The sequence below is a fragment of the Myiozetetes cayanensis genome, unplaced genomic scaffold (assembly GCF_022539395.1).
Source record: "Myiozetetes cayanensis isolate MyiCay16 unplaced genomic scaffold, myiCay2020 scf2-11, whole genome shotgun sequence".
NCBI lineage: Eukaryota > Metazoa > Chordata > Aves > Passeriformes > Tyrannidae > Myiozetetes > Myiozetetes cayanensis.
Genome location: NW_026087411.1, coordinates 7864418 through 7878154, shown reverse-complemented (window position 1 = coordinate 7878154; position 13737 = coordinate 7864418). Strand labels below are relative to the sequence as shown.

The window sequence follows — 13737 nt, the reverse complement described above, 5'->3', positions numbered from 1 at the left end:
ATATAAACTAAGAAACTTGATGGTATATTGCCATCCCCATTTTAATTTTTGAATATTAAGGCATATTTTGCATCTACAAGGCATATTAATGGGATATGTGGTATTAGACAGATTTCCACTTATTTTTCTGCCTTTCAAATGGAAAAATCCAACAATCATGGACAAAGAGCACCAGGCAACTGCATTACCAACAGCCAAGATCAATTTTAGTCCATAGTTAGATGAATGTGAATGAAAGATGCCCTTCTCCTATGCCACTGGTGCAGTAAACTGGAAATTCTGCAGCAACTTGATAAGAGCTTAACTACAAAGTCTTTCAATTAAATATGAAAACAATAGCTTGTGTAGCATTTGTTTAGGAACTGGACTCCTATGGTTTAAAAGCTTTTGTTTTCAATGTGCTGCACACATTCTAATTAAAGCAATACTTTAACAGCAATATTTATGTGGCTGAGCAGGAGAAGTTCACACTCTTGTCAACAAGGATGAAGGAGGTGGTCCAGGGTTGTAGGACACACAAACAGTAGCACACGGAACATGGATATCTGAGCCATGTTTAGGATTTATTGTTATCATCCTATCACTACTAATCAGTTTTAAAGAAATCATGACTCAAGGCTGCTGCAGCCATCCCTATATGGGCATTTTAATTCATTTTTTTTTCTATAGACTCCAGACTCAGACAGGTTATGCTGGTCTTTCCTTAACTGTCTGACCCCCTCTGAGACAGAGGCGTAACGGCACCAAAAGAAAAAACTTTAAAAAGTGAAACTTAATTTATCACTTATATGTGGAAATTGGACATCAGCACAGGATACAACTTGGATTTCTGTTTGTATGCATTCAGTTTTCCTTTGCTGTTTTAATAAGAATTAACTTCATTTTTCACAGGTTCTGGAAATAACTTGCATTGTAACAGCAAGAGCCAAAGGACACAATGACTCTCTTCCTGGGGTTCCTCTAATGAGGTCTTGTCTAACACAGCTTCCCAGAAGTATCTTAAGGCATGTAAAGGAACAGCTACCTAGAGGATCCAAGAATTAAACATCCATAAACCTAAGCCACAATTGCTGTTTAAGAAGAATTTCTGTCACTACCTTGACAATACATTTTGCAGATTTTTGCAAATATGCATTGATATATGATTAATACTATTTTATGGAGATGTGCTCCTCCATATCAGAAAGAGCTGAGAATATGCTGATCAGCCACCCCTGAGAATTATATGCATTTTCATGAAACTAAGTAATATTAAGCTGAGACTCTCATCAATTTCTATGAGCAAACTTAAGGCAAATATTTGTTGTGTCTGTAGAACCACAAATAAGATCTCTCACACTTCAGGTAGAATCGGGGTAGAAAAATACAAGATCAAAGCTGTTGTAAGAACAAATAAATACCTCTCTGCATGCTAAACTTAAAGCATTTGCTAGAGTTCTAGCAAAGCCATATGGCCTGAAATTGCTGCTTAAAAACATTCACTAGAAACCTGGATTCCAATAATTGAATGCAAGTACACTATTACTTCAATTTCCACAGTGCTGAAGTAATCCGGGTATTTCTAAATCAAGGCCCAAATAAAGATATACTTCTTGATATTTAAGAAAATATAGAAAAATGTGTTACTTAAAAGAACATTATCAAGAAATAACAATAAAAAAAGTTTAAGAATATACATGATCAAATGTTTGAAGGAAACCAACTAATAGTTGATGAAATAAAAAAGAAGCTTTCAGAAAATAAGAGGACATACCACTACAACTAATGGTTAACAGAGAAATTTAATGTATAAATTCCCTATCAATTATAGTCATGATATATGTAACGGTAAAGCTTGTCATTCTCGTAAATATTTAAAAATGGCTTCAACTTATTGTTTCTTACGATTAGTTTTAAATGCGAGGCTTTTTAGGATTAGCCATTACAGTATCCCTGATTTCAGGGGTTACAGAACAGAGGAGGTACATACCAAAAAGGTAGGTACCCAGTTGGCTTACAGGATATTCAGCAAACCCTTGCATTATTTTAAGGGGAAAGAAATAATCTCACTTGCAGCTTACAGCACCAAAACCAAAAGAGAAGACAGCAATCACAAATCACTGGAATTTCATTTAACAAATTTATTAGGGAATGTCAAATAGCAGAAAGGTTCAATGTTCACATGAAATGAGAGGTCAGGGAGGGTCTGGCTGTTCATCTGAATGATTCCTATAGCTCTGAGTTTGATTTTCTTTTCTGAGTGTGCAGAAAGAAAGACAGTTTTGTCCTTTCCCGAGTTGAATACTCAAGGGAGGAGAAAAAAGAATCTCCCTCAATGTGTACCAAGACTTTTGGACAAAAAGAAAAAAACCACTTCAACCAGATAAGAAGAATGTTTCTGTCTAAGTGAATTAAAGATATGTGCTTGTTTCTCAGAAGTGATTTTTTTTTCCAAAAAGCTTTTCAAAACCAAATTGGGTGCTCTGAGACATTTTCTAACTTGACCTTACAAGACAAATCAGACAAGAGACCTTGAAAGAAGGCATTTAGTCTGCTGTATTAGAAAACACAGCACTTACATTGTTAGATAAGTTTAAAAAAAAAAAAAAAAGGAAAACAAAGCAAACTTCAAACTCTCAGGTACCTAGGGAATTTCTAAATTACACAGGAAGAACTTTTAATGGAAAAAAGTTTCATGGAATGATTTCAAGCCAAAGAAAAGGGAAAGGAAAAAGATCAATTATTATCATTCAGAAATCCTACCATTTCTTGACAAACAAAGCTGGGACTTTTACTGTCTGCTGAGAAATAGGAAAAATCATAGGTAAATGTCTTCGTTCTTTCTCGTCCTGTGTCTCCAGTAGCACCCTCTGGTACCTATTAAAAAAGAAAAAAGAGCTGGTACAATACATGCTGATGAAGTAATTAAAAACATTTGACAATAAATGATCAGAATGCAAATTTAACATGAGGCTATACACATTTAGAAACTTATGATGACAGGTTAGACTATTATTCCAACAGCACTAACATAATTAGCAACAGATATGCCCTTCAGCAAGAAGGATAGTCAAGTCACAAAACAGCACAGCAGGAATAATTTGGGTTTTAGCTTTCTTCTCCAACCACCACAGTACGTTTTTGTCACAATACTCAAAGTTCAGTTAAAAGCAATCCTGTATATAACATTATTATAACCAGGGATTATCTTACACATCTAATTTATAGGAGCCAGAGAGACCTTTGCACCATGAACAGCACTTCAGGGTGGAGTCATAATCAAAATGGTGTTACAATACCCGCTGCTCAAGACACGACAGCTGGCACTACACCTCTGCAATATTCACTGTGATCCAAATCAGCCTGAACAAACTACACACTGGAACTCCCACACAATGAAATTCCTTTTCAGGCACTGGTCACTGGAAACTATCTTGCAAAAACCAATTTGCTGGGTGACTTCTCTTGCTGGGAGTATAGTATTAAAATATACCATCAAAATGTTAGTGCAAGTGATGGGTACTTTGGGTTTGGCTCATTTCCACAGGAATTCCAGAAGACTTTTTCTAGATGAAGCAAAGGTTTAATAGCTATCAGGCACATACCTCTTCCATTGCTGGCTTTCATTTTCCAGATAAATAAATGATCAGAGTGATAAACCTTTGAAAAAACTGATGAGATACAGCCTGTAGGGTGGTTTTCAGAAAACCACAGTGCAGCAAGTTAACAGTGTAAACTGTTTCCCCAAAAGATTGCTTTAACAAGGTATTTTAAAACCTAAAAGTTGCTCTTCATGGTGCAGCAAGCACCACTGCTTTGTCCAGTCATATTTTGGCAACTATTCAGTTAAAACTTCCTTTTCTAAATTATGTTTACTCACCTTTAAGTTTGTGATTGTTGTTTTATTTTTTTCCATTGAAATAATAAACTTTGCATTTAGGTCTTTCTCCCTGAAAAAATAAAATAAACAAAAAAAAAAAGACTTGAGTAAGTTAAATAAAACACCACAGTCATATTTCCACCCATGAGGTTGCTTGCCACAGTCACTTATCAAATGAATTCATTTTTTATTGCATTTTTTAATTGCTGTGACCAATGTTTATTTATTCCTATGCCATATACTTGAAGTATTTGGGCTTGCCTCCAAGTCCCTTCATCTAGAAATAGAGCAGAAGCTTGGGGAAACCCGCTTCAGAAACTGAACTCTGCAAGTCAATTAAGTGGTTTGTCCTTAATTTAAGGTATTCTGATCCAAAGCCCAGTGAAGTCAATTAGGTGGCTCTAAGGAAGGGCAAAACAGAACACTACAAGATAAGCCTTGGTCTCTCACCACCATACCAGTAGCAGCAATTCCCACTTTCCCATGCAGCCTAGGGAAGAGGGGACTAAATGTTTAAAACCACAAAAGCCTAGTATTTTAAAACTCTCTTAGAAATAGGGTACCAGACGTATTTTTTGAGCTGTGATGCATCACAGCAGTGCAGGAGAGAAGCTCTGGTACCAACAGTGTTACACAGGTTTGTTGCTTCCCAGAGCACAAGGATTCCATAAGAAAAAAATACAGTTCTTCAGCAGTGTTTTCATGCACTTGAAGCTATTTCACATCCTCTGTTTCTGACTGTTTTCAAAACTATCACAAAAAATTGTGAGCTTAGTGTCAAAAACCAGCACGTTCCAAACTGCTTTCTGGAGATGGGATTTCATTATCCTTAGTCATAAGAGCAGTACAGGCTGCTCCTGAATGGCAACCTTGAGAAAAACACCTCCTGTGCTCATAAAAACATGCACATGGAAGAAAGAGCCAGAAGAGGAAGATACACAGCACACAAAATCTCACTCCCCAAATGCCAACAGACACACCTGTCCCAAAACCATCTGCCAAGTCACCTGACAAACTGGTGTGCCCCACTGGAGCAGAGGAAAGTGCCAAAGAAATAAAAGCATTTTATTTATTAAAAAACTATTTATAAAAAAATTTAAGCAATAAAGTGCTGCTTTACCATATCACACAATATCTCAACAATTACTGGATATTCACTTGCACCAGCCCAAATTGCAAAAGAGAAACTTTTTCCCACTAACAGGAGACCCAAGTTCAGGATTTTAATGTGACATTTCCTTCCCCGTGGTGCACTGGATCACTCAACTCTGTGTTCCTCCAGCTGACACTGCAGCCATCTCCTCCGTTCATATTAAATTTTTTCAATAGTAAAGAAAAGCAAAGCCCATTTTAAAATCTAGATTAATGAATAAAGATTAGGCAAATAAAAGCGCTTAATTAAATATCAACACATTAAGTTATTTTCTAAGCTAATAAAAGATATAATTGTAATAATTATAACATTAATTATAAAACTGAATTTAGATCTACCAGAGAAAAATTTGAGGCATGCCTTGTGATTACTAGATCTACTTTTAAGATACTGAAATATACAGCAACAGATAAAAATAGGGAAATGGAGAAGAAGTTTCCAATGATGGGTTTTTTGTAGGAAACAGATTTTGGCATTACAGTAATTCAGCCTGTGGGTGGATGGCTGCCATTCATCCTGCTTCCTCCAGAGTATCTACTTGTCTGTAGGTATTTGCTCAGCAGAAATGTAATAAATAATCTGCCCAATTAAATGGTCAATCCTACTATGAAAATCTGTTTCAAATATGAACTGTAATCTGCTTCCTCTAGGAAGCTTGCAAGGACTCTTGGCAGGAAGCAGTTTGGGTTAGAATTATTGCTTTTTTATCTAGATTTCTTCTTGCTTGAGGTGTGCAAAGTATGTCATGCTTTCTTTGCCAGACCAAGCCAGCTCTCCATATTACTCACCCAAAGCTACTCAATAATGGAGGACTGATACAAAATGTTTCAAGTCCAACACCCACATATGAACTCCACAAAATTCTGAGAAGCCTACAGTAATTAATTTTGTGATAGCACTCATAATATTAATAAACATTATTAAAGAATGGGGAATTTCAAAGTAAAAAAAAAAAATGCCTTGTAAAGCACTAGCCAATAATACAATACACAAATTTTTGTAGGAAAAGGGATAGAGAGAGGACAATCTAATACAGGAATACTATGATCAGAATCAATAAGCCAACCAGAGAGAAGCGACAAAAAAATTAACAGGAATCCAATGCTAAAGCATCACTTTAAAATGAGACAGCTGAGTATAATTTATTGTACACATAAAAGAGTTTGAGAGCATCCCATAAAAAACAATTGCTTGCGTGACGCCGTTTTTTTCCAGGCACTCATTTAATGCAGCTCAGCAGGGGTCAAATCGCTTTCAAAAAGTTTTGATTACAAGTTCCACCTTAATTAAAGGTTCAGGCTGTAAACAGCTGTATTGCAGTGTTGGGTAACCTTCTGAGAACCTTCAGGGCTGGGAAGGTTTCACCTTCAGGGCAGGAACCACCAGCCCAACTGCATCCAGAGACCAGCCCCAGCTACTAAGCCAAGACTGTCCCTGCAAATTCCAGCCCCTATCACAAAGCAACACAAAAGAGTCCAGCTGCCAAAGATGGTTCATAATTAATGCTTTGATGATTTAAGAATTCCTGCTTCCCCCCAAGCCCAACCTGCTCACACAGCAGCACTGAGAGCTGGCCTCCTGGCTCTTCTCCGTGCTGTTTCACACACCACGTGGAGTTCCAGAATCACAAGGGAAGGAAACCTATAACCCGTGATCCCATGGCCCTTAACCAAATGACAAAGCGATCATGCAGGCAAGTTTCTTGGCACAGACACCAGGAAATGTATCAGCCCAGTGTTGTTATTAACTCCACTATTGCTCAATTCAGCTCCTCATCCAGCAATTCATTGCAAGGCAGAAAGAGGAAAGGTAAAAAAAAGAAAAAAAAAATCAGAAAAAACACTTCAGATAATACTGACACTTTGATATAGAGCAATGGCAAGATAAGATTAAAAGAACTAGTCTTGTAACTGACTTGCCAAATGGCTTACTTAGGCCAAGTTTTAATAATTTCCTCACAAGGGGCACATGGGTTGCAAAGAACTGCTCTGAACTGAAGATGATCCAGCAGCTGTAGGAAAACATGACAGCTCCATGAAAAAGGCTCCAACAGAGATACCTCTGTTTCTTTCTCTCCTTCCCTTATTTCCCCAGCTTATTCTGAGGACAAAGACCAGAGTAGTTTTTGCATCCCCATGGGCATCTAGTTGAAATCACACCACAGACAGCCAAATATTAGCAGTATCTCCAGATTTCAAGGCAACTTTCAATGACCCTTGTTCATTAAGTCTTTTATCCACCCCAAGACTTTTTGAAGATACTCCCACAGAGAGAAGGGAGAAAAGCATGAAAAACCACTGTGACCTCAAATATAAATTAACAAGGGAAGCTTTACAGAAAGCTCTATTACTGATGTGCAAAATCTCTTTAGTCTTCTTCCAAGTTCATCTTTAAATTCCTTCCTTTAAGGTCCTTCAATGGAAAGTTCAGTTATTTAAACAGTGGGTTTCTTAGGAATCCTTTCAGTATTATTCAGACACTAGAGCATTTATGACAGCTAAACCCATTAAATATTCATGATATTATGATTTCCATTAAATTGACACTAAGTTGTGATCAGTTGTGATTACCTGTCAGACTCTGCCAAGAGAACAGAAAGAACAAGATGTGTTTCATCTGAGGTGTGGGAGGGGAAAACCAAAAAGGACCAGGCAGAAAGTGCCAGCTTTCCCAAATAATGTTTCAAAAGATCCCTTCAGCAAGCCCTGACAAGGCTGCACAGCCAAGGTCACTGGCACTACCTGAGCTGCCTGCAGAGCACCTCTGTGTCAAAACAGAAAGAGGGGCTGTAAAATACATGCTTGGAAATTCACTTAACTGTAGACACTTAATGAAAAATCTACTGGAAGAGGATTATATTGAAGAGCAGATGTGTGATTTTGTTTCTCAACCACCCCAAAACACAGTCTGAGTGTTCATAAAAGCAACTCATGCTCAAAGGTTTTTCTTTTCAGCAAAGTGCCTCCTACTTGTTACGCTCACATTTTAGGCACAATGTTAGATATTTCCTGTTCTATCACTCTGCTTGTTCACTACCCAGGTGTATTTCTGGGGTCACAAAAGCAAAAGAAGGAAGGTTGCTTAATGACCAGGAGAATTCAAGCTAAATTTAACTGAAAAAAACCAGAACAAAGCGTGGCATAGAAAGAACCCTGCATCTTCTGGTAGCTGGATAACAAAGTAACTGTATATTTGCCCTCATGTCCCATTAAATTACACAGACCAAGAGCACTTTCCTCTGTCTGAGTAACTCTTAAGAGGGGAACATCAATACAACTGTACACTTTAAAAGGTCAAGCAAAAACTCTCCTACACAAGAAATTCTTCGTTACTTTCTGTAACTACAGGAAAAGTGATATTGTTGCAATCTGAAGTATCACACAATTTCTCTTTCCCATCCAGAGGTTTTTGTTTGGGGCTGGGGGGGGTAACTTCTTCTATCCTTATGAAATTATTTTGTAATAAGTACATTTTTTAAAAATGTGTTTCCATATCTAAGTCCAGATAAAACATAAATCTGGTGGTCTGCAAATAAAATATCTTCAACACTCTTTGGGTTATTTTTTTCCATAACCAGCAGTAACAAGTAGTTTCAATGTAATGCTGGCTGAGATTAAAACCAGAACAAATCAAACAATCTGATATAATCCCAAGATTCTGGGAATCCGCTGTGGTTTGGGTTACACAGTTGTCTCCACGACAGGGCAACAGCCCAGCATATCCTGAGCTCAAAGTGATCCCAGAGTACTGACTGATACAGCTACAAGTCCATAATTAAATGGCTGAAGCCACATTTACACCAATGTAGTGTAAAATTTAACGTTGTAAAACTTGTACACACAAGTGCAATCAGATGTCCTTTGGTCTCAGTTTGAGGGGAATTCTGGATGGATCCAGTGATGGCTGATAAGGGCTGCAGCCTCCCCCCTCAGTCAAGAGGGCTCTGCAGACTCTGACAGCTGCCTGTTGTCTCTGACAGCACATCTTCATTATCTTCCAGACCTCTCCCAAGCTGTCAAATCCGTCTGACATGGGCCAACAGCCTCAAAAGCTCGGGATGAGCCAGGGCTGGCTGACAGATGGGCTGTGCCAGCTCTCTGGTTTCACCTCACTTGCAGCCAGACAAGACAAGAGCAGATGAACTCCTGGGGGCTGAAGTTAAAAGAAATAGCTTCCTATGGATCAGATTGTGTTTGTGCCTCATTAAGAGACAAACTGTGCATCTATTTAGTTCTTTAAAAGGGAATTTTGTCATAAAGCACGTTTTATGTGGGCATAAGGTTTTCTGTGATCAAGGGAATCTAAATCATTTGTTAGTGTAGATTTATTATGATACCCACGTTCCCTTCTGTGACGCCAGTTTAAAAAAAAAAATTGGCAAATTTTGCAAATAATTAAAAGAGAGAGTTCTGCTAGTCCCAGGACTTTCTCCACAGTGCAGGTGAAACCAGAACAATAAATCCAGTGACAGAGAATGCAGACACAGGGGAAATCTTGTACATCTTATGAAACAGAAATAATTCCTAAGTTTATATACTAGTACACACATATCAGTTCTTGTATGAAGGACAGCCTAGATTAAATGCCTTTTGCCATAAGAATAAATTTTACCAACAACACTGGAAGCCAGCAGTTTAATCTACAGCAGTAAGGCTCCCAGAAAATGAACATACAGGTGTCCTTGTGCTGTCTTCTGTCAAATGATATCCAGCTTCTTTGGGAAAACTATGTACAGTAGTATGCACAATATAGATTGCTAACATTAAATCATGTACCTGACCTGCTTTTAAAATTTGTATTTTTAATAATATTATAGGCAGCCTCACCTCTCAATAACTCAGATCGTGTCAGGTGGGTAGCCACATAAGCAAATTTTTAAATCATCAGCAACAGCTAACCTAAAGTTACTGTATCCACACATGCCATGGTCACTGATCTCCTAATAACCTGGAAAATATTTCATGTTCCATTTGCAGACTACCTCGACAGCGACTTTCCTGCTTTGCCTGCCTACTGACCAGGTTCAATAATGGTCTTACCAGCAGGAACTAGTCCTGCATAACCAAAGTTTAAGACAGTCACACATGAACTCCCTTCTTACAAATTTGTGATGTTACCCTTTGAAGAAAATGCAGCAAATGCCCATCTTTGGCAGAAGTGTCATAAAATGTAACCTGAGACAACCAAGTTGATATGAATGACATCCTGGAACTGCATTGTAACTATTGTAACACTGTGAAGTTTATCCTGGATTTCAGTCCATGTGATATTTTGTTCTTAATATCTTGTTTCTTCCAATTTGTTCTTTTATCCCTGCTACTCTAAGTTATAAAGACAGTATTGACTTAACCCCTTGTGTATAGCAAAGCATGATTCAGAGAAACCACATTTTCTCCCTTCAGTGCCCTTCTCTTCTGGGGCAGGAAGTCCTCAATTTAGAAATTCAGGAAAAAAATTAATTGTGCCTGACCTCACAGATATTTTAGACCCTCAAATAATCCACAAAGCTGTTCATATGTCATTCTTTTCCTCTACTGAGACACACAGAAGCAATCTGGAATGAAAAGTGACTTCAGTTATCTGAGTACAAATACCTCTCAAACATATAAGCATACAGAAAAATGATGGGTGTACTCCAAGCTTCTGCATCTCACTATTGCTTTGTATTCATAATATAAACTCTCTGGAGAAGAATCTTCATAAAGGCAATATTTGAAGTGTCTGACTCTTCAGCAATAAGAACTTCAGCCCATCAGCAATTAAGATGCCAAGTGCCACGTACGTGCTCTTTCTGTTAGATACCTCTGAAAAACTCTCTCTCAGTAAATAACCCTGCCTTTGTACTCACAGCTACTGCAAAATAGAGGACTTTGCTCTTCAATTCAGTCAGCTGTTCTTACCAACAATACCTGCCTTTCAGACACTCAGACTTCTAAGAGTCTTCAAGTCCAAGAGCTCAGTCAGGTTAAAACAGCTGAGTGCTAATCCCATTTATTTCAAAACTGGTCTTAATTTCAAATAAACAAAGACTGAGAAACAAACTGACTCACCTTTCTCTCGCTTCACTGCACCGGGAAAGCTACAATTCAGAGACAATCACTACCTTCTGTTGGTTTCAGGGAGCAAGGTTTGAACGTATTTTACTGTTCATCATTTCACTGATCTAACGTGCGCAGGTAACCTGGCAACGTGTCTGATAATACTGTCATAGGTTAACTGGGAAATGCTATTCTAAAACTACAGGTTTAAATTCAAAATGCTTAAGACCACAATGTTTTGGGGATTACAAACTGTAAACGAGACCAGGTTAATCGCATTGCCCCATATGCATCCACACTGCCACCGTGCTCTGGCCCCGCTGGCACTGGAAGGTCTTTGTTCTTCAACGCCAGCGAGGGGTACAGATGAAACAAGGTAGTGATTGTGACAAATCCCACTGCCTTGAAAAATTTTTGAAGCATTTGCACTAAAGTACTGAAAAGGCCAGGAAAACAAGCACATGTAAGCAGAAGCTATATGTGGGCTTCCTGACCCCTGATGGTTTACGCAAGATTAACTCTTCAGTTCATGGAAACCCAGTATTTGGCTGGAACTCCCTGAAGCTCCTTCTGCAGCAAGTCTTGCTCCAGTTTTGCTGCTCACCAACACACGGGTAAAGCTCTGCACTTGGGACTATCCCTCCTAATCCACCTTCCTTGACACATGAGCAAGATCCCATTGTAAAGACTGCATTTATTCTCTCTCTTGTGTACAAAGCTGTGCAAAAACCACTACAGAGGAGGTTGGAGGTAGAATGCCAAGCACATGAGCTGCTTAGAAGCCACCCAGGTCTAGTCTCACCTTCCCATTCAAGCAAGATCATTTCCTGTAACGACTTTCTTAAAAGGAATTATCTCTACCCAACTGCCCAGGCTTTCATTCCTCTCAGGAGACTCTTCCACAACCTGCACTATCTCATTAGCAGTAATTCCTTAGATACTGTTTAAGCCGATCCATTATTAGCTTCATTCCATTACTCTCGAGATATTAGGAAGGAGCCATAACTAAGTATTTAATTCCTCTTTTCAACATTTAAGCCCTGCAAATATTTCTAGATTTGCATCTCCTAATCTGTTCCAGTAGTCATAACACGGAGTACACATGTAGCTCGATATTCTTTGAATCAATGACTCCCATCATTTTTGTTCATCTTTTCCCACATAATTCAGACAACGGGGTTCCAAAAACAGGATTTTATGAGATACTGACCCAGGGACTTGCTGGGGGAAGCACCAACCACAGCTTCAGTGGCTCTGCAATGTATTTGCAAACAAGATCTGCACTGAGATTGTAGCACACTCCTAAATTCAAACCCATTGTTTCTAAGTAGAAAAGCTTCAAAGATTAACCACGGAGTGAAAGGACATTGAAAGCAGAGGAAAACAAGCCACTGATGTTCAAAGACCGTGTACTTTAGCACAGGCGAGAAACTCTAGAGAGACAAACCACCAGGGAGTGATGACATTCTCTAGTGCTTGTACCCCTAAGTTTTAGCTCAGCACTTCAGCACTGCTGACATTTGCTATTGTGGAAAAGCCTAAGGAGAATACAACAAGTTTTTCTAGAACATCCTGACCTATGGCATCCAAATTCCCAGCCAACTCTCATCCTTGCTGATGGCTTCTCTATTTGACTTTAACTTCTTATTTTAGCAAAGGCCACTCTCCTCAGACCCTGCTCCTTCACACAGCTGTCCAGTACTGCATTTTACCACCTCTCGGGAAACCCGAGACCACTTGCAATTTAACCTCTTCAGGAGAGCAACTGTTCTGCTTTACATTTGCAATTTTCCCCTTAAACTCCTGGGTAAAAGAACTCTGGCATTTTCTCACCTCCTGACTGCTACTTCTTCCATTCCTACATAAACAGGACTGAACTATTTATCTACTCCTTTTTTACTCTTATACCAAAAAAACCCTTTAAAACTTCAAAATCAACAGTCTGCTTGCTACTTTATTAATTGCTACTACATTGATTATAAGTTTCTGTCACCTCTTATGTTTGCCTCTGACAACCCACTAAGCTCTTCTCCACGTTCTTTCTTTTCTAGTCCTTACAAGCTTGAGCCAATCCTCTGCTGTGAGCAAGCTGCTGCTTCTGCTTCATTTGTTGCAACAGGAGGTTTTCCTGCCTTTTCTCAATTTTTAGTGGTCTGCTTGCAGCCTTATAACACAGCTTTCTCAAATATATGATCCATGTAGATACCATTTAGAGGATCCTCACAATACACAGCACCTCTGCTTCCCAGCAAACACTGCTACCACAATTCCATCTTCATCCCAGAACTACAGACAGAAATAACAGCCATAAATTACCATCTCTGAGACTTTTATAGCCATTGAGGGCATTTTTACCTAATCAAAAGTGTTGATGTCATCATTTATTGTTGATAGCTGTGCTTGAAGAACACATGTTCTTACCACGTCAGACATCAAATGCCACCAAAACCAGGGACCAGCAGCCCCTGCAGAGCCTGGGGCTGAATCTGACCTGCGTGTCCTACCCACCCCCTTTTCTCTCAAGTCCTACATCTTAAACACATGGCTATACAACAACCATTTCATTTCCCCTACAGGGAAACCACAGGTCAGATTCTACACTTCTAACTCACACCTGAACAAATATTAGGTAGTGATCATTAAAGAGAGACGACGTGTAATGTTGTCATGTTGATGTTTGCTCCTCT

General features: G+C 38.8%; 2 protein-coding genes across 4 annotated transcripts in view; one reads left to right on the top strand and one right to left on the bottom strand.

The window, feature by feature from the left end:
• Nucleotides 1-13737, top strand: part of MACROD2 (mono-ADP ribosylhydrolase 2) — a 1470694-nt gene that overhangs the window by 997837 nt on the left and 459120 nt on the right. The window lies entirely within an intron of this gene.
• KIF16B (kinesin family member 16B) overlaps nucleotides 1-13737 on the bottom strand; it is a 132283-nt gene that overhangs the window by 112906 nt on the left and 5640 nt on the right. For all 3 annotated transcript variants that reach the window (XM_050314957.1, XM_050314958.1, XM_050314959.1), the window contains exons 2-3: nucleotides 3860-3929; nucleotides 2743-2856 (exon numbers count right to left, since the gene is read on the bottom strand). In XM_050314957.1, the coding sequence (XP_050170914.1) occupies nucleotides 2743-2856; nucleotides 3860-3929 (184 nt within the window). The remainder of the gene's footprint in view (nucleotides 1-2742; nucleotides 2857-3859; nucleotides 3930-13737) is intronic.